Source organism: Copidosoma floridanum, unplaced genomic scaffold (genome assembly GCF_036245765.1).
Source record: "Copidosoma floridanum isolate Cflo_tuat_1 unplaced genomic scaffold, Cflo_Japanese_pri ptg000013l, whole genome shotgun sequence".
In the NCBI taxonomy this organism is placed as follows: domain Eukaryota; kingdom Metazoa; phylum Arthropoda; class Insecta; order Hymenoptera; family Encyrtidae; genus Copidosoma; species Copidosoma floridanum.
In genome coordinates this window covers 13351880-13373152 of record NW_028321890.1, presented here as the reverse complement: position 1 = coordinate 13373152, position 21273 = coordinate 13351880, and the positions used below count along the sequence as shown (strand labels likewise).

The window sequence follows — 21273 nt, the reverse complement described above, 5'->3', positions numbered from 1 at the left end:
ATTTATTTACTGCAGAATAAAGGGAATGGTTTTTTTAAATCAATTTTTTTTTTAAACAACAAATATTTGTTCATGATAGGACTTTAAGGTGTGTTCTTTAGTTCGTGCGATGAATGCAATTATAGTCTTTTCTTATCCAAGCCAAAATATCACATATGGGAATCATTCTTTTCTAGTGACACAATGTAATTTTTTAGTTACATGGTATACTTGATTTACGTCACAGTACACTAGATATTTGAAGCAGTAGGCATATTCCAATTCTCAATTTATCTAAATCTGTCAATAAATTTCAAGATATGTCTCGGTACACTAAGAATTTTTGGGTGTTAATTTAAAAAAAGTTGTCATTTGATTGCCATGTACATGAATCTCAATTTTATTTAATTAATAGATTCGCGGCCAATGTAAGGATAATCCACTTCATTGGTAACACTAAACCATGGTTGCAGTATTTTGATACGATGACTGGAATCGTACAAATTCCACCAGGCTGTGATCATTTGCAGCCACTTATGCAAATGTGGTGGAACATCTTTTGCGAAAATGTTCACCCGCAGCTCTCGGATGTAATGGTGAGTTTTAAAACACCGCTGAGCTCGGCGCTAAGTTACAATTACACTTGATGAGACTTAGATTGTTGTGATATCAGTGCTATTTTATTGCTACGCTTAACTAATATACTTAATTAACTAGTAATACAATTTTTTATCATATTTAAAACTACAAATAAAGTTATTTTCTGTCAATTCACGTCCTCCTTGATTCTTACAAGCAAAAACGAGCTGAGGACTATTTTGCAATATGCCCAAAGGTAAGAGAATGAATTTTCTTAATCAAAGTTACTATAGTCACACTGTTTCGTTGTAATTGTTACGTCAATCCTTATTCAAACCATTAAGTAATCACTCCTGTTATTTAATCAAATGCCGATGGACTAAAACAATTTTGTCATTTTGTCACCTTTCGGAACATTAGTCTTTTTCACACTAATTTTGTTTACTGAATCTTTAAATTGGAAAGAGTATTTGAATAATGTTGTTTAATACTTTGTGGGGAATTTGTACAAGGTTCAAGGTACATGTGTAAATTACTATATTGACTTACAAGAAACTGCAATCACTGAATTATATTTTATATTTTCTGCTTTGCCAAGCTTTTGCACCAAATAGTTTTACCTGTACACAGATACTAATTCAAATATGTTTGATGAATGATATGTTTATGCACCATGAAAACATTCAGAGCATAGAGTATGCGAGTTTCTTTTTGTTTATAGTTAGGAAATAGTACCAAACAATAACGAAATTAAAGTCAATGCAGTTTTAATCATTGTTAATTGTACATAAGACATATTCAGTATCCATTTCTTATGTCTTGCATACATTTTTAGGATTTTTTACCTTTTAATTTCTCACCCTCGAATATGAGTTTTTCAGAACTTGATTCTATTTTTATCCCTCTTAACATGCAATCCACTTCCATTAAATATAATTGCAATTAAATCAATGTATGCGGGATAATTAACCATCGTGGAGTAAGTTGGACATTCTACGATTGGTACTCGAATGTCTTGACTTGTGTTGCTGAGAAACTAAAATAGAAAATTAAATTTAATAAGTTATCTTACAAATATTTATGTTCTACATCAGTTGAATGAATCGCGTACGATGCTAATACAAAGATAGTGTAAGAAATGGACACTGAATCCGTTACCATTTACTACTAACCCATTGAGTGTGCATTTTTTGTTTTCGCATGATGCTTGCAAAGGCCACCAGCAATATGACGTCAATTTGGCACTATGTCGATCCCCTCCCTTCACAATCACGAACATCCAAATACAGCAACTACTTGCATGACATTGACAGTGACATGTGCAATGAAGTAAGTCCTGCTTTGCCAGATTTTTCGGAATTCAAAGATCCATGGGAAAACTATTCGAACCCAACGATGGTTTCTGTATCTCATGACGTAAAACAACATAGCAGTGACGATCAGTATTATCACGATGAAAGTACAAAGTCCTCCGAGGAAAATCAATTTGAAATCCACGACCAATGTAAAAGAGGGTCAATATCGTTTCAATCGCTAAATTTGCCACAAGAAGGTAATGACGATAGTCGAAGTCTTGTTTTCGCGATATCTAGTCAAACACCTCGGACTTCCAAGCAAGAAACCGATCGATATCTAGCAGATGAATTGCCAAGTTCGAGTGACCAGCAGTCCAGCCCAAGTGTAAATAAGAGTAATATCTTGTCTAGAAATATTTGCCAAACTTCTGCTTTTTCTGATTTTGCGAAAGAGGTGTGTGGTGAGACTAAAGACCACAATTCTTGTGATTTTAGCACACCTTTATTTTGTCATAGTGTCAATAACAAACAAAATCATCATGACAGAAATCACAATCAAAGCTCCGAACAGACTGACTTTCGTATTCCTGATTCCTTGATCAATCCTTTACCTTGTAATGATCCAAATAATGTTGCAACGCAACCGAAATTGAGTGCTGCATCATGTGTAGAAACCATAAATGTAAGTAGTTGTTCCATTCGTTTTCATTTTTTATTGAACCTAATATCTTCATTGTTCTAATATAATTAAAGCATGTCTGCTGCACACGGTATCTCATATTATCATCGGAACAAAAAGTCAATCAAAATACAATACATCCAAACAAAGTTTGTTCTCAACAAAAAGATGTTATTTTTGATTTATGTTCTGCTAAATTTTAAAGTTGAGTTCCTTTTTTCATTTATAAAATTATATTTCTGTGACAACTGTAGAGCTATAAAATCACTATTTGACCACAGTTTTTAAGCAAAGTCAAGCGCTAAGTGTCACTATAATTCTTAACTTACTGTTGTACAGCTATACTTCAATATTAATTTTTCCGAAAGTGCGTCAAGGGAAACATATTAAAAAAAGCTTATTTGAATAGTATCAATAATTGAACACTAATACTTTTGTGTTGGTTAACATGGGTTTTGAGTTGGTACCGATAGTCTCTTTGATACAATAAATTTCGTATTTGTAATAGTATCTCACGGAAAACGTATAATATGTAATTTGATGAGTAGATTATGGAGAAAAAAAGAACCCTAAAACTTTCAAAGCAAACGGATGCTAAAAGGCATTCTGCAAAAAAAGTTAAACGTTACAAGAAATGGGTATTAAGACTCAATTATTTCTGGTATCAAAAGGTAAGAGACATTTACTTTTTTAAATAATGGAATAGTATAAAAAGTCGTTATATTAATTTACGTTCACGTTGTTGATATTAGGAAGTATTCCACTCAAATGCCTTGACTAAATGTAGGCACGACACCAAGCGTTTGATCCCCCTTAAAATTGACATTTTAGGTGTAATGAATAAGCCGTTTCTTAAATTTGCAGCAACAAACTCATGTTACACGATCCAGTGTTAAAAACTTTCACGCATCTGAAAATTTTTTTCAATCACCAACGATAGTAAACAATCATACACGAAAATAGTTTTGTTTCAATAAAAAAAAGAAAAATACAGTATAAAGAACAACAATCATAATTGTTATTACAATGCCAACTTTTTGTTCTGAAGACAAATGTGAGTCATACCGTGTATGCATTGAACGTAGTCTTTGTACATACATAGTAGCTTATGTTAAGATTTATTGTATATAATCTTCTTGATTCTTAGAATAGGTACTAATAAAACAAGATTAATGATAAGGATTTGTAAAAAAAAGAGTTGTGTAGCGAGCGATGTCTCATACTAAAACGGCTAAGTGCTTTCTTGGATACATGTGGTAAAGTTGTTTGTTAATATGGTAACACAGCGTACTGGAATTTTTTTTGGTTTAATAACATCAGTTTCTGTTATAAGTATTTTTATTGCTCAGATAGTTCGGGGCTTCATTTTCTGTACTATCTTTATCTGTAATTTTAATTGAAAATTTAAGAAATCACACAACACTTTTTCAACATAATTAGCTATCTTATGCTAGAGATAACTTTTATTAGTATAATAAAAAATGAAGTAATACATTTAAAAAAAAATGAAATTAGATAAACAATTTCCAACTTACAACATTTTAATGTTTTATTAACACGAGGAACCGCATTATAGCCATTCTAGTATGGATTATCTTAATATTATGAATGAAAGTAATCTTGAAATTGGAAGTGATTTTTGACTAATAAAAACCGCTTCGAAGTATCCAGTATCGAAAAATTTTATTTCTTACCATGAGCGCAAAAGCCTTGCTCCTTTAATAACGCCCACGGGCGAACTGGATACTTGTCCAATCTAAAGTGTAAATTTCTATGCTGAGCTAGTCTGAAGTGTGCCTAAATGGGCCCAAAAACTAGCACCTTAGGCCCACGGTCAGCAAAACGTTATTCGACAAACATACGACAATTATACCGTTCGGGCACGTTAGTTTTCCTTTGCGTCCATGGTACGAAACGTAATAATTTCTATATATTCTGAATTTCTTGTATAGTACTTGAACGATTGGAAGTTTATTTGGGATAAAAAAATATTTGTGCTACTTTAGGGAGGCCTGGCCGGAGCGTTATCAAGACTGACCATGGGTGAAGCTCGCACCGAGGAGCAGCGAGCGGTAGAGGATCATGTACGGAAGCAAAATTGGGAGCAGGGACAGATTGATTTCATGGGTCGAGACAGTTTTGATAACATTTTACGGAAGATTAATGAAACGCTGGCATCCGCGCCACCAAGACAACAATCTCCGGTGAAGGTAATAATTTTCTACGGTAAATTTAACGAATTTTAATCACGTATGTTTATTCATCGTTACTTACTTGATTATAGTCCACCCTAAATGCAGCATGTATTTTTAATCTAGCTTATTTATCATAGTTTAAGAACTTTAACGAGTTTATTAGGAAAGTCTGATCAGTGTAAACAAATGTGTATATGCATGTATATATATATATATATATATATATATATATATATATATATATATATATACACATAAAAACATTATTCGAAAATCTGACTCAATTGGCTAAGTTAAAAACGATTGTACATTGGTGTATGTGTTTAATTACGCGAATTTTTAAAGTAAAATTGGCATCAAAATTCTAAAAAAAACTCTTTAAAATTTTTATTTCATCCGGAAAGCGACCTGTGACTCCGATTCTCAGGTAATTCATACATTTTTCAAGTGTAAACGTTCATTGGTTGTCATTGTTGTAATTCATCCAGAGCTGTCCAAATAGTTATCTAATGGCCGAAATTCCTTTTCTGATCTGTATGATCTATTTGACGGATTCGTTTCATTACTCTTATAGTTCAAACAATCAATTTATTTTTTAAAAGTGATTGTGACTTTACAGATAAGCCAGCAAAGTATTGTCTTCCTTCGAAAAGAAAGCCCATATATGGATGTTCAGATGTCATCTAAAAAAAATCTTCTATTTGTCTTTAAAATTAAATAAATTCTATCAAGTACGTGTAAATTTTCGAAGAATCGCAATGAAAGTTTTTTTCAATACTACACGTTTGAAATATTACAATAAATGCATAAATATTCAAAAATTATAAAATAACAACTTAGCCGTCGCTAACCATAAAAAAGTTGTGGTTTTAAAAGGAAAATAAAATAGGTAAGAATTAAAAATTTTAATTTGTTTACCAAAAAGAAGTGCAATCGTCAAGGTGAACGAATAAAAAGGTGTTTGACGAAATCGAGAAAAATTGATCACAATTAGAAAATTTTTATGTATGAATCAGAATTAGAGAGTAAATAGATTACCAATCCATAGAGTAAGTGAGTCTAGAACTTATCGATTTTATTTAGTTTATAATTTAGAAGTACTTAAAACCAAGTTCAATTGTGAACTTAAATGAACTATAAATTTAAAAAAAACATCAATACATCAAAAAATTTAAGGTTGATTCGTAGACAGCTCTGGTTTTACTACTGTTATTATTATTATTATTATTATTATTATTATTATTATAACTATTATTATTATTGTTATTATTATTTCTATTATTATTGTTGTTGTTATTGTTTTTATTATTATTATTAATTTTTTAATCATGTAAGGATACGAAGTCAAATGATATTTTTCCAGGAAACCCGACAGCCCAAAAAGAGCAGCCGCAAAAGCAGTGAGATGGAAACAGCTGTAGAGGAAGGCGAGGCTACTTTGCCTGGTACGTTTAATTTGAAAGAGCCACGATCCAGTCAGAAAAGCGCTAAAGAAAAAAAAAATCTTAAGTGACGCTTATAAACAAAAAAATTGTACAACTGAAAGAAATTATAGGGATATTGTTAATTTTTTTCACATTATCAAGCGTATTTGTACTTGCAACATGCTTAATAACGATACTGTATCGATGAAATTGCAGGTATAGAATTTAAAGAACATAACGTACAATGATGTAAGTCGCATCGTGTACATATTATTGCAATTTAAAAAAATAACTTTGTTTTGATTCAACATTTTTTTATGACAAGTTAGATTCATTGTATTTTATAGTTTAGTACAAAAACCACTTTGAATCAAAGTTTTTGCCATACCTGTGTTTATTTTTAATGTACATTTTTTTATTTGTACAAGCATGAATCATTACTTTAATACTTATAGATTAAGAATGATGACTGAGTGTAGAATAATTTTGGAGTGGACTTTACAGTTTGAGTGATTAAAAAAAAAAATGTGTTGTCAGACTGTGGTTTTCTTTTTCGCATGAGGGTCCAAGTATTTTAATAATGCTTCGAGTTTCGTAAAACTGATTGAGTTTGAGTGTTTAAAACAGGAGCCAAGCAGAGCAACTAACAGATTGAGGCGTCGATAGCATAGCTGCGTCTTGTATTGTTTTGCTTTTTTGGGGTAAATATTTCATCAATTGACATATAGATTGAATCGATACTTTGTATACTTTGTAAGATTTTGACTTCATCCTTTAGTTATAATGCTGCAATACTATGATAAAACATAATTATTCCCAATGCAATAGTTTTGTGCCTTACACCAATAACAAAAGCAAATAAAAGAATTGATTATAGCTTTGTTGCGTCATTTTATAAATTTATGACTTCACATAAAAGCATTTAGATAATAAAAAAAAAAAAGAAGCGTCAAGTTAGATTTTTTCATCTGGCTTCTGCGCTTAATTTGCTTTTCACTAATTCGCATACAAAAATTTTTATCACCAGTATGGATAAGTAACACATTTTACGCTTGTAATTGATTAAGAACTTCATCACAGTAATTTGTACGAAACGGTTAAATCATCATACTCTTTATTATAAAATATCATTTAATTAATTAAATTAGACACTTCTCATTGACAAATGATTTCTAAATCCATCATCTAGTTCTAGACACAGAAGATGAGTCAAAAACAATCTTGGCTCAAGAAATTACAGAAGATGCTCGCCAAAGAATTTCTGAAAGTATTTCATACCCAACGAACACTGATAAAGAGTTAGCGGAACGTTTATCAACCATCATAGCAAGTGAAGTTGATGAAACAAGGAATGAAAAAATTTCAACTATGGATAAAAGTGTTCATGAATCATTAGAAAAATTAGTTACTACATTAAAATCGATAGATACATCCGAAACTACTATGCAAGAAGGATTGATGGAACCTCAAGTAATTTTAGGTGTTAAGCAAACTGAAAAGCAATCTGAAGTATCGCCAGCTATTACGACTGAGACATTTGAAGGACCATTACCGACAACCCAAGAAAAAAAGACTCAAATTGTATCAGAAGCCACGACCGGGTGTCCTGTACCTATACAAGTGGCTGAATCCGTTTTGCAAGCGCAACCTAAGGAAACAGTCTCAGAAGATGCGATACCTGTTACAGAAGCTATCGCTTCTTCTATAATTCCTTCGGTTCAAGAATCTGCTGTATCTGTATCTGAAGCTGAAGCTGTTATTCAACTAGACGAATGTGCCCTTTCGGATAAAGTGATACTTTCACAACCATTAAACGACAATGATACATTTCTCGAACCAAGAGAGGAAAAAACTTTGACGTCATCGGAAGTAAATGGTGTTTTGGCCGCTCATGATCTAGGTAATAAAACACCAAATCTGAAGACTACTCTAACAGAACAAAAAGAGTCTCAGAGTCACGTAGGAACAGTAGAACTGGGAACAACTCCACTAGATTGTGCTTCGCCAAATGAAGAAGTACCATCTTTGCAAAAGCTTGAGTTAAAAATTGATTTACAGTCGACCAAAACAATTGGAGAAGAAGGTGAAACTCAAGTGTTGGAGGAAGAACAAAAACCAGCTTTAGAAAGTGAGATCCTTTCGGAAATTGGTTCAACAACTACAGATTCTTTAGTTGAAACGAACGTAGAGCCTCCTGTAAGACCTAGTAGGTCAAAAGATTTGAAGATTCCTGATACCCCGATAATAATTGGGCCAACGCCACCTACCAGTCCTCCATTGGATACTGATGCCATTGTTGCACTCGAGGAGAGCAGTCAGAAACAAATACAACCAGAAACTGTAGATTGGTCAACCGATAGTGAGTCTCAACTTAAGGAATCAGCTTCTTCCACAGATGTTCAAGGACAAAATCGTGGAGGAAGTGAACAAGTTCAAGTTGAATCAGTCCAGTTACCAGAGAAAGGAGAAACAGAAAAAAAGAGTAAGAAAATTGCAAAAAAGTCATCTGCAGAAAGTGATACTCCAAGTTCACCGGAATCTGAAGGATCGGGTAAAAAAATTGTTAAGAAAGTTGTGAAAAAAGTATCGAAGAAAACTAAAGAGGGTACCGAAGATGACGAGGGTAGTAGTGGTCATAAGTTAAAAAAGACTGCCAAAACAGAAAAAAAATTAACTAAAACAGCATCGACAAGCCTGGAGGCAGATACCGATGTTCCTGAAACGCCACCACCACCGTCTTCAAGCACAGAACCTCCAGTGCCTCCAAAAAGGAAATCCAAAGTCAGTTCCAACATTAAAAAAACTGATTAAAAATCAGATCAATAATAATCAAGAAAACATATTTATTTATATCTTTTATATAAAACTGATTTCAACGCACAACAAAAAATGTTTACAGTAACTTTAAAAAAGTAACAATAATAAAAGTGCCAGTACCATCATTTTTGTACCCTTTTATACTTCTTTTTATAAATTACACTTTCACATTTTTTAAAACCCCCAAACTTCAATCTTATCAAATTTCTGTAGCAGATTACGTGGTAAAGTTTTTGACAGGATCTAAAATCCATACATTTTATTCCGCAGTATTTTTTATAAAAAATATGATATTCTACATGTGTTTAATGACGCCCAGGTACTGCAATAGGTTAATTTTCATATAAAATTATGATTGTGCATGAACCACTTTTTGAAAAAAATTATCAACCAACATGAGACTTTTATATTTGATAAAATTTGAACTGTGTGATTTATTAAGTAAATTGAGTGGCATAGTTACTGAACATTATCTTATAAAATACAATTTTTTTTAACCCTATTATTTCAGCAAACTGTTTATTTAATCATCCATAACAAGTAGAAAAGAGCGACAAATTTCACTAGTACCCCTTAAAGTGATTGTTACTTTTTTATACCATACTCGAATCGATAAGCTACTTTAGATTGTTGTTATTTCAATAGTTTGTTATTTGACAAATCAAAAACATGACTAAACAAGAAAAAACTATTTGAACAAAGTTGTTGTTATAATGTTTAAAAATTTGTTTTAATAACTCATTAGTCTTTTAGTCATAAATGTGTATTTAAAAACTATAAAATATATACTACATGCGTAGAGAAAATTCTAGTCGTAATTGATCAATTTACGACATGTTTATGAATGCAAATAGAGTGTATTGTCAGTTATGTGTTAAAAAAATTTCAGCAACTAATAAAATATTATTACTTATTGCCAAAAAACTTGTTGTTTTTCTTGTACTGTTAAGTGAACTTTCCTTCAAAAACTAAAACGCAAATTATTCCTAAATCAAACAGTTTATTTCCGTTTAAGATTAATTTGGAAATGCAGTTTAATACTTTCATTGAATATCATCTAGTGTGTAACATTAAAATGTAAACATTTTTCTTGTAGTAAATTTTTTCGTAACTACTTATATAGAAATCTGCAATATTCATTCATTTAATTAATTTTTGTAAGTTATGAGAGACAATAAAAGATCTTTGCTTTACAAGTACTTTTGACGCACTTTTTTAAAAGTTATCTTCTAGAAGAACCAGTTACTGGGATGTATGATCAAAAAATTGTGATCTCAAAAATTTGAATAATGATATTGCGAAAAAAAATTTTTAACTTTACCACGCATGATTTTTTATTATAAAAGTAGTTATACTGGTTATGTTGAAGATGCTCAACGTGAACTACCTTATTAACATTACTTTTACATTGCTTTACAAATTTTTCATTTTTAATTACTAAATACGCATATACCACACTACCCAAAGAGTTCTTACTTTTGCTTAATATTTTTTTACTTATTAGTTTTTGAAGACAAAAGTTCTACATCTGAACTATGCAATTTTTATATAGATATCAATTACTCATTCTTTTTTTCATACGTTTTTTTAAGCAAGCAAATGCTGGTTAAGAAAACTATTTTCAACGAGAATATACGTTATAATACTGAATAAAAACAAATTTGGTTGGTTGAGCAGGACTATTTACGATTACAAAAAATTACAACCGTCCGATATTTCAGAAACATCAGGGACTTCTTACTATAAAAAACAACGTGATAGGTCGAATAATAACATTGCACCAACAACCTCCGTGGCCCAACAATCTATTCTCCAAAAAAAAAAAAAGTAAATTAAAGACTTGTTAAAAATAATCAAAATATATTATTTTGAATGAAAATTTGTAAGGTTTTAAATGTTATTCTTCCCAGTGTATAAAATAAACTACTAAAAAATACTTTCCTTTTAAACAAAATGTATTTGTTACAAACAGCAGAAATTAAAAGAATAAATAAGTAATTTATTGATGACAAATTATCTTAATAGAGTTTTGGTATTACTAAAACTTTAAGTTTTATTAAAATATAAGTGTATGTGATGATTTTATTTAAAATAAAATAGTTTTAGATATTTTTTTTCAAGTAAAGTAAGTAAACATCGGTAAATATTCTTATAAAAAATATTTAGTATGCCAAAACATTTAAATATGAATAAAAGGTTATACGAATTGATATGAATATTTATTAAATGACTCTATTTAAACTACCATGAGCTGTACATAAATAACTGTATACGCACGTTCCCGCACAAAAGATAAAATAGTGTATCCTATACGTGGAAGATGCGCTATTAGCATGCGTGTAGTGTGTCGAATACGCCACTGCCCAGACAAGATCCACCAATCGATGCTAAAAGCATTATTACGATTCAAGTATCTGGTGATTTTATTCTATTTATAGGCTATAGTAGTGGCAGACATAAGACTATATTCTTCAGCACAAGTAAGATAAGATTTTACAAATTTAATCCAGAAAGTTGCAAGTGCGTATGTAACGTGAGTCACGACACTTGAATTACAACTGTAGAAGACAGACATATTGCATACCGTTGACGGCAAAAAACTTCATCTTCAATCTATAAGTAGGTGATGATATTATCAACAAATCTTAAAGTTGGAAACTCTACAGTGAAGGACAAACCCTCCTCTAATCTCGAATTCAATATTTCATTTAATATCAAATTGACATCGGAATCAGAATGATAAAAAGTTATACTGAATAAAATTCATCGCAAGAAGAGTCGTTCAGTGACATCACAACTTGAAATAAATATTTTTCAATGGAATACAGTACTGCTACTTAAGTAAAAATTACAAAAAGGTATACTATTTTTTAAATAGAACTCTTAAGATTGAATTGCATGTAATGATGTTATCAAATGTTAAATGTTATATTTTATGCTTAATTATGATTATTAAATGTCTGTAAAACCTTTGATAGATTCAATGTGTTTTTTGAATAAAGCTTTTTACTCAATTAAGCCAGATACTTCCTTCCTCCGCCCACAATTCAAAGCGTTATATTGATATCATGACGTAAAGTGGCACTCTGCTATTAAATTAAATGATCGGAATGCAAAGCAAACAAATATTTACATTACGAAGAATAGAGTAAATTTTTTATAAAATACATGTATAAATAAGTTGATTTAAGTGTGCTTCACACTTCATTAATAATGTTAGTTTTATAATATTTTATATTACTTATATGCCTCATGCAACCATGCAGCAATTATAAAATTTTGTTCATACTTGAAAAACGCTTGTGTCACTTGAAATTCACGGATTTTTGCTTTAAATAATTTCATATTACACGCTATCGATCGAATAAAAAAAATATCCGTAACAAAATATGCATACAACTTTTATCTTCTACAATCAGACATTAATGTTATCTCTTGTAAATATTTTTAATCATTATTTTACACAATCACCAATAATTTTGATTATTTTAAAATTATATAATAATAATTGACATTTAAACCTGTGCAAATCGATATGAAATAAATTTTGCAATGCCTACAAGTATATCGCATATTTAACAGACAGGCTCTTGTCACGTACCACCACAACGATAGAGGTTTAACTGTTTTTACTTATTAACAAACAACGTTATTTATTTAATTTTTAGGCTCAACCAATGTATGAGAGTAATTTATAATTTTGTTAGAGCAAAAAGTGCAACCACTTATAAATCGTCTATTTTTAGTAGAAAACAAATTTTTAATTTAGTATAAGGGTAATCTGAGTTGGTCACATAGTGTACGTGCGGAAGTGCGTGTGTACGTCATCAAGTTTTTCGACTAACTCAAGTAAGTAATTATGATCTAAATGGGCTGAAATTTTGTTCGTAACGAAATTAATGTCTAAGCTGATGATTTACATTTGGACAAGTTTCATCTAAATAAAAAATTTTGACACTATTTTTAGTGCAGTGCTCTTAGCTAAAAAAACCAGTTTCACAGCGATATCTTACTCATTCACGTTCAGAAACAGAGTTTTAGATCTCGTAAAAATACAACTTTTTTGGATCATACACTTTGCTTTTGCCTTAAATTGGAATGCAGACGCTCTATAAAGCAAAATACGTGCAACAGCGAAAAAAACCTTGTATGCCTATTACATAAATAAATTTCAATTATATAACAAAATATTTAATACAAAAATTGTAGATCTCATCAAAATGAAACTTTTTTGTCCAGTAAGTTTTTCTCTAAAGTCCTGTCTTAACTATTTAATCAACAAGAATTGTTTCAAAATAGCCAAAAAATCGTTTAACACCATATAATTTTTGAACAGTAGATTTCAAGACAAAATATTCAACATGAAAATTGTAGATCTTCTAAAAATACACTTTTCCGCCCTCGGGTGGTTTTGGGAGGCTGATACTTCCTCGGGAAAAAAGCAGTTTTCCGGAACTCGTTCGAAAAGTCTCCTTTACGAACCTCGTTACGTCCCTCGCCTTCGGCACGGGCCGCAAACCTCTCAGTTCGCAAACAGAGACTTTTCAAACTCGTAGGAAAACTACTATTTTTGAATTGACCAATTTTACCTGTAGTGTTTATTATAAAGACACTTAATACATCGAAAAACGTTTTGAAATGGCTGAAAAAACATTTGTTACTTTGAATTAAAAGTTTGCATATTGATACTAAGACTCAGTTGGATATGATAACAGAATAATATTAAAAATAAACCTTATTGTTTAAATAACACTTTTTGCTCTGGAACTTTGTAGTTTGGTCGTGCCCTACATGCAAGACATAGTGTTTAGCATACATTTTTGTAACTCCTAAAAAACTCAACAGAATTTTAATAAAATTAATACCAGATTTTTTTCCATCAAGTAATTTCTTTAGCAATAAAAACACAGTTATGCTGCAGATGGTAGTATAGTATAGTTTTTAGCAGCCTATTAAATAAAATACTCATCGTAGTTGTAAAGAAAAATAGCTAGGGTAAAGTAGTTATGATTACACGACGGTGAAATCACATTGGTATTTTAAATTATAATATTTGTTTTTCATTAGATGTCGTGTCAAAAAAAGTTAATTTACACGCGAACATTTTCCTATTCGATAAAGTACGCAGTGCTTTAACCAATTAGCTTGTTTAAAAAAAATGCAATTTCAGAACAACGAGTTGTACCGATAGTTCTTAAGTATGAATTACGTCAGACCAATCGTTTTTAAAACTCAAAACTTGTCCATGAAAATCTTGATAAAAACCCAGGCTTATACACGCCAAATTCATTTTCAGCTGAAAAAAAATGCCTGGAGTCGACTGGATACCCGGTGTGTCGCAATTGAAGGCAACTCTTCAAGCGGTGACCGGTGATACCGAAGGTGCCAAAAGGACAATGGTGAACTTTGTCCGAGAATGCCCAGGGGTGTCACAAGTAACTTCTGTCGTTCAACTAGCCGCAGGTGACGCGGAAGGTGCATTGGAAACCCAAAAAATATGCTTGGGTACCGTGAACAATGTTGCCAATGGCATACCCGTCGTTGGCCACGTAAAAGGTGAATTAGAAACCTCTAATAGATGGTATAAATAACAAGTTTACCACGATAATTTATATTCAGGTGCCATCCATCACGCTGTTGGGGATCACGAAGGTGGTAACCAAGCGCTCAACGCGGCAACTCGAACTACGGTTGTTGTTGCGAGTGGGGCGGCCGCTGCAGTAGCTACCGGAGGTTCTTGTTATTTTGATCACACACACACATACACACACACACACACAATCATACATACACACGAAAGTGCAATAATGAAGCACGGAATTTGGCAGAGAATTTTTTTAGGGATTGGTGCTATTCCCGCTGGAATAACAGCTGGTATCACCTACGACGCTGCTGCAACTGTGATAACCGATGAGGAACAGGGATCTATAGCTGCTCTAAAAAATGCTGTTGAAAATCCTTCAGCTGGCTCAATTTTTGACGCAGTTGCTGTTCCAGTTGGCGATGGTATAGCTGGTTACTCTGGAGGACAAATTGCAAAGAAAATAACGATTAATCGGTTGGAAAGTGCCAGGGCGGTTAAGTTGCAAGAGTTGGATGCTGTTTACGATGGAAAAAGTGGTGGTAATAGCGGTACAGCGGTGAAACTGGGACGAGAAATAAATTCCATGACTTCGGAGATCAATACGATGAAACATGGGACGCCAAAGTATTGGGTTGATCCCAAGACTGGAGAAGTTGGTGCTACCTCGACAGGTGCTGGTACTGGTAGTGCAATACCGATGACTGGGTATGTAGATGATGACGGTACCAACCAGAAAGAAAAATTACCTGTTAAAACACAGCCTGGAACTTCGTCTGAAATGTATTTCTTGTGAACATCGTTTTTATTAGAATGACAATTAAAACATAACATTTTTATTCTCCCAGAATCACTCGTGAACAACCTGGTATGGAAAATGCATTGTATTACGATTCATACGTGGAGTCAATAACAACTGAAAAAAACATTGATGAAAATCGCAAGAGATTACAAAAACTCGAAGAACAAGCATTGCAGGGAAAAATTCATGAAACGTACAAGAACGTCAACTCTACGCTGCTTCAAGTATTGAAAGACTTGCTAGAACGCATTAATATGGATTTTCGCCGTGATCCGAATCGCAATCCCAAGAATCTGAAGAAAGACACCAACCAAGTCACAAGGTGGTCATGGCTACCCTTGACCATGCCCCAGGAATTTTCTTATACAGTAAAAAAGGATTTAACTGATAATATACGCATAACAATATTTTTTAACAACAGTGGCAATTATGCTCCTGTACTAATAAAGTCCAAAGAAATTCCATTGGCAGATTAATGTGAATGAATATTATTTCTGTCGTATAAGTGAAAGAAAATGTCACTAAAATTTTTCGTTAGCTTCTTTGCGATGGTACGCTAGAAGATAGACATTGTTTAGTAGATTGATAAAAAAAAATTGTTACTTTCTGTAAAGAAAAAAAAGAATTTTTTTTTTGTATTCGAGTTAGTAGTAAAAAAAATTACACAGTATTCCATTTTCTCCATTAATTTAGCTGTTTTTTTCTTCTACTCAGGGAATAGTTCAACTGAACAGTGTATAACAAGGCTTATACCACAGTTTCATTCGTCATATGGAGGAATAGGGAGATGTGATTTCTATTGATGCAACATTGATCCAGTGTCTATCACCAATTATGCCAGCGATTCAAAATCTCTCATCCGCTCAAAATCAAACTGATGCCGAAATAGCGCATAATGAGTTTCAAGAAGCTCTAGAACTACTAAGCTCAGGAATTCGTGATGGTAGATTTACTTGATGTTGTGTTTTTATGCCCTTAAATGTCATACATATCGAATTCAACTAAACATTTTTTGGACCAGTTATACAGGTAGCTCTGGTTGAGATTCAAATCTTGATATATCGCTTCATACAAGACAACATCACCATTGACAATTACCTGGGAAGAGATGTCAATACAAATGGTGCAGAACAGTTGCTCTTTAGAGTAAAAACGAAAGACGGAAGAACTGTCGTTATGGTTGTGTGTGTATCAAACCAACGTTTTGATCCTGAACCGGGAGATAGCCGTGCAGTGAGAATAGGCATTACTGTTTTCTTTAGACCATGGGCTCGTTTCCAACGCCAGAGAATAACAGAGACCAAGGAAGAGATGCTGAAGAAACTAAAAAATTCTAAAGGGAAGAAATAAATACATACATTGCAATCAGGGCTAAAATATGAGCAATGGGTACTATTATCTGTGATAAACAAATTGAAAAAAAAAAAACAAATGTTGCAAAGGAAAATGATGCGTTGCTTTTGAATGCACTCGTTTTACACGATTATATTTTATTTTTTGAACCTGATTGCTCCTCTTTTGGTGAAGATACAAACATTTTTATAACAAAATACAAACAGTAACATAAAGTATATCTTTTGTACTTTTGTGGTAATAAATAAATGTCTACAACCAAGTATAAAAGTAAAGCTGCAATAAATTTAATGGCACATAGAGATTTTTTTAACTTTGGTGTAATATCACATGCACCTGCTAGGATTCCTTTGGATTAAAATTAAATGTGCACGCGTACTTTTGGTATTATTGAAGATTTCTTAAATATTTAAAAAATTTTTAATGATTTCAAAACCAACCTTTATACAAGTTAAATATTAACTTTTAATTTTCTTAAAAGGTTTTTCATGAGAACGTAAGTATATTTTAGGATCAAGAGTATCTCACAAGAATTAAATCATTCAATTTATTTTTGAATTACTCAAAAACAGTTTATTTTCCTGTAGTGCTTGTTATAACATGTATAAAATACAACGCTTTGAATGAAAATTATTGAACTAATGGGAGTCAATGAGTATAGCTAAAGTAGATCAGTTATTTAAGAATAGAGGTTTAATATGAAATAATTATAAAAGCTTTAATATAAACGTACTGCTATCAATTTGGAAATATGTTAGGTATATGGATGCTATATATATATATATATATATATATATATATATATATATATATATATTTGCACGGAATTTAAGCACTCAAATAGTGCATGTATTATGTTTTTCTTATTTTTCATCATCATTCAAAAGTTAATCCGATTTGCCATACCTTTTATTTTTGGTTTGTTCTTTGTACTCCTTAATAGCATTGACTTTTTCTTCCAATTCTTTTGGAGTTAATATATCAATATTAGGATACACTTCTCCAACTTTGTATGCACAACTTTTTTGGTTATCCAATTGCTCCAGTCTTTGGAGTTTTTGTCCATGAGTTTTGTAAATGCCTTTTTCGTACTCGTTTGGATATTCATCATAATAAAGGGCATCCTCTTGATAACACTTTGGAGGTGATTTTTCTTCTTTATTTGAACTCTTATCCACGATTATTTTTGATGACATGGTCTTGAAATTTCATAAACGAATTGGATTCTTGCTCATTGATTCGTCCCCACTTTTTATCTAAGTTTAGGAGAGTTTTGAAGATCTTTTTTTTTATTGATGAGTTATTTTAGGTTACACAGTTATTATTGACGTGTTACACACCAATTACAATTTATGTGAAAATTTCAAATGAAAAGTGTTCGTACTTTCTTGAAATTACTTAATTTTTAGCAATATATAGCCAAATCTAGACGTTTATTATGCTACTCAAATCATATATTTACCAAGCTGTTTGTTATTTAAAAATCTTGCAGGTACAAAGAAATCGTTGATTTACAATATTAAACAGCAATAAATTTTTCTTTATTTTGTTAACAAACTCTTATTCAGCTTCTTGATTTAATAATTTTTCAAATGTGATAGTGTTGTAGATTACTTTTTTCTCCTTCTAATGTTCTTCTAAAAAAGAAGTGAGATCTACAACGATTCCTTTCCAAGCTTGAATACTTTTAAATTAGTGTTTTAAAGTTATACGTCAAAACACATCAATATTGCTCACAAACTGCAACAATATATATATAGCAATTCAGTCTTGAACATTTGTTTTTTGGCTATGATTCTCATTTTTAATAATTTTAATAAAAAAACAGTAACTATCTAATGGCCCTGGTTAGACAAGGTCCACTTTGATACGTCACTATTTTTAATTAAGTAATAAAAGTATGCAAACTTACCGACTCTAGAATCAATTTCACTAACACACTATACCATCTCAATTGTCAGTGAACTTCATATTGAATATTTAGGTATCTCTCTCACTTTGTAAATAGTTTGACTTGTCGTGACTAGTAGCCAACTTAAGAGTTTGAAAAAATTTCATTTCTTCCAAAATATTTTCATAGAAGTTGTAGACAATATTATTAATAAAGATAAAACATCGCCTTGTGACATTTATGGCTACCATGCTCGTTGATTCTACATAAAAATCACCTTCAAAAAAAAAATTAAAAAGATATTAGTTTGAGTGTTGTGAACTTTTCTTCTAATAATTTTTTTTGACAAGTACACAATAATTCTTTGCAAAGCTTGAGTAAGCTCGAATTATTTATTGTTGCAGTTGGTAAGGACTATTGTTTTCAAGCATATTCGTGCAGTATCGCGAATCGAGGATTAACGTGAATCTCACTGTTGTTTAAAGAAAAGTAAAGAAAAAAAACAACATTTTCAACAAACGTCTATTTATCTAACCAAAAGGATTCCGCAAAAACCGAATGGAACACTGGTTTCCAGTTAAATTGGCTGAAGTTCTAATATGTTGCAGATTATCATCTCCTAAACATTAGTTATCACTGCCACAAGTACCAAAAATGGACAATTTTAGTGTAAATGATGATTAAAGTTACTGCTTGCCGTAAGGTTATTGTGACAGGCAATGAAGTACACCCAAAACATGTATAGTGTTCAGTATAAAGAATTTAATATTTTATAATGATTCAAGAATAAAAACAACAGCTCACAATAATGAAAAAATATCTAAAAATGAAGCAGTCAATTTAAGAAATCATAAAAAATTCAGAAAAGTGATTAGACAACTTGAAGGATGAGGAAACCATGATTAAAACTACAAATACTAAATTACAATTTTACTTTCTCTATTAATCTTTTATTTGAGGTACTACAATGGCACATTGGCTGTTTAAAAAAATTACAATAAAATTGAGGTAACCATCGCAACATTATAATAGTAATAATTTAAGAATTATGTATAGTATAGTATATACAACATAAATTTAAATAACTGATATTTTTATAATAATGGCGTTCTAAGAATCACTAAAAAAAAAAACTTTCCTTTCTTTTGTTGAGTAGTAATTGCTTTCTATATTATATCATTGTAAGGATTTTAATAGTAGTTAAGACCTCTTATTCGCCCCTGATCACCCCTGTCTGTCCCTGGGCCCTGCTGTATCATTTGTTTCTGAAAAATTGCAGTTAAAATTTTTAAAAGCTAAGTACAGTTTTATTTGAAAAGTTATTTATTACATATTTCCCTCTAAACAATATTTTTTACTTCGAACTTACTGTTTAATTAATTTTGTATGTATACTTTTTGGGTGTTTTTACTTTTTGACAGGAAAACGTACAATCGGTCATGAGAAAAGAATTCCTTCTTAAGATATAGTCCAACTTTATAGAAACTTTGTCCATATGATTTGTTTATTGTCATTGTCATTGTCAAGGCTGGTACAAATGGAAATTGTTTTCTGTATAGAATGAAAGGTAATGATCAATAATTTACAGTATTTACAATTTTTTGAATTTAAGGTAGCTGTTTCTCAATATATATGTCAATCTTATATATAGATATGGGTGATTCTACCATAACTTGCTCAGATTGTGTCCAGTACTCGCACTCGCATGCCATAATGAAATCCAAAACTTAAAAAACGTTAAATTTTATTGAATGTTGTCAACTTTACTTGACATATTGTCTAATACCGATATAATACTTTCTTTATTGAGATAATCGATCATTTACCATTCCATTCCAACCCATGTCCACAACTCAATTTCACTCATTAAAACTTTCATCGGTAAAAAATAAGGCTTATCTGCCACTTGGGTGTGTAAGATACCCTTTTAGATACTTTTGATGTAGGAAACAACTACCTTAAATAGTAAAAGAAACTACATGTGACGATAAATTAAAAAAGAATTGTATTTATCAATATTTATTGAATGTGAATAAGAACTTGCTGAGTTGCTTTTAGATTAATAGATTAACAATGACTTTCTTATAATATTCAAACACTCATTGACAAACATTTAAATATTTAAGTACTTTTAAATGTATTCCATTAATTTAACCTTTTTTTACTACTTCATTTATGTACAATATGTTGTATTTTGATTTTTTTAGTTAAGAATACACAAATTGAGTTTCTATTCGTAGGGGAGGGGCGTCTATTGTTACTTACAAGTGTAGAAATTCGCCTACTCAAATCTTTCTCGACTTTATTAAAATATTTATTTTAATAGTTTGCTTTATTAATGTTTCTATAAAAAAATTTTTTATCTTTATCGTATATACTACTTAACTTCTTGTTGTTTAATCTTGTCTTTTTACTAACTTTAGAATTTATTACTGCCCAAAGCTGTTTTTTAATAAGTAGTTTACTTCAATAATTTTTGTTTGTGTTTTTCTCAATTTTGTTGTATATAGTTTTGTGTTGTTTACATGCATTATTAATAGCTTCTGTAATTCAATTTTTCCTTGGTTTGGTACTCGATTTTTTTACAGTAGTGTTTATTTTACATTTTGCTTTTTCTACGTGGTTTTACAATTCCTGGATTAAGGTGTTCATAGTTTTATTTGGTTTATTTATTGACG

The 21273-nt window shown here is 31.2% G+C and overlaps 1 protein-coding gene across 2 annotated transcripts in view; it reads left to right on the top strand.

The window, feature by feature from the left end:
* Positions 1-9883, top strand: part of Gyg (glycogenin 1) — a 28021-nt gene extending 18138 nt beyond the window's left edge. The window contains exons 5-9 of one of the 2 annotated variants that reach the window (XM_089591243.1): positions 395-575; positions 776-814; positions 4539-4742; positions 6091-6172; positions 7341-9883. In XM_089591243.1, coding sequence (XP_089447369.1) covers positions 395-575; positions 776-814; positions 4539-4742; positions 6091-6172; positions 7341-8962 — 2128 coding nt within the window. In that variant the 3' untranslated portion in view covers positions 8963-9883. The remainder of the gene's footprint in view (positions 1-394; positions 576-775; positions 815-4538; positions 4743-6090; positions 6173-7340) is intronic. The other variant, XM_014358605.2, reaches the window with a different exon arrangement.
* The last annotated feature ends 11390 nt before the right edge of the window (positions 9884-21273 follow it).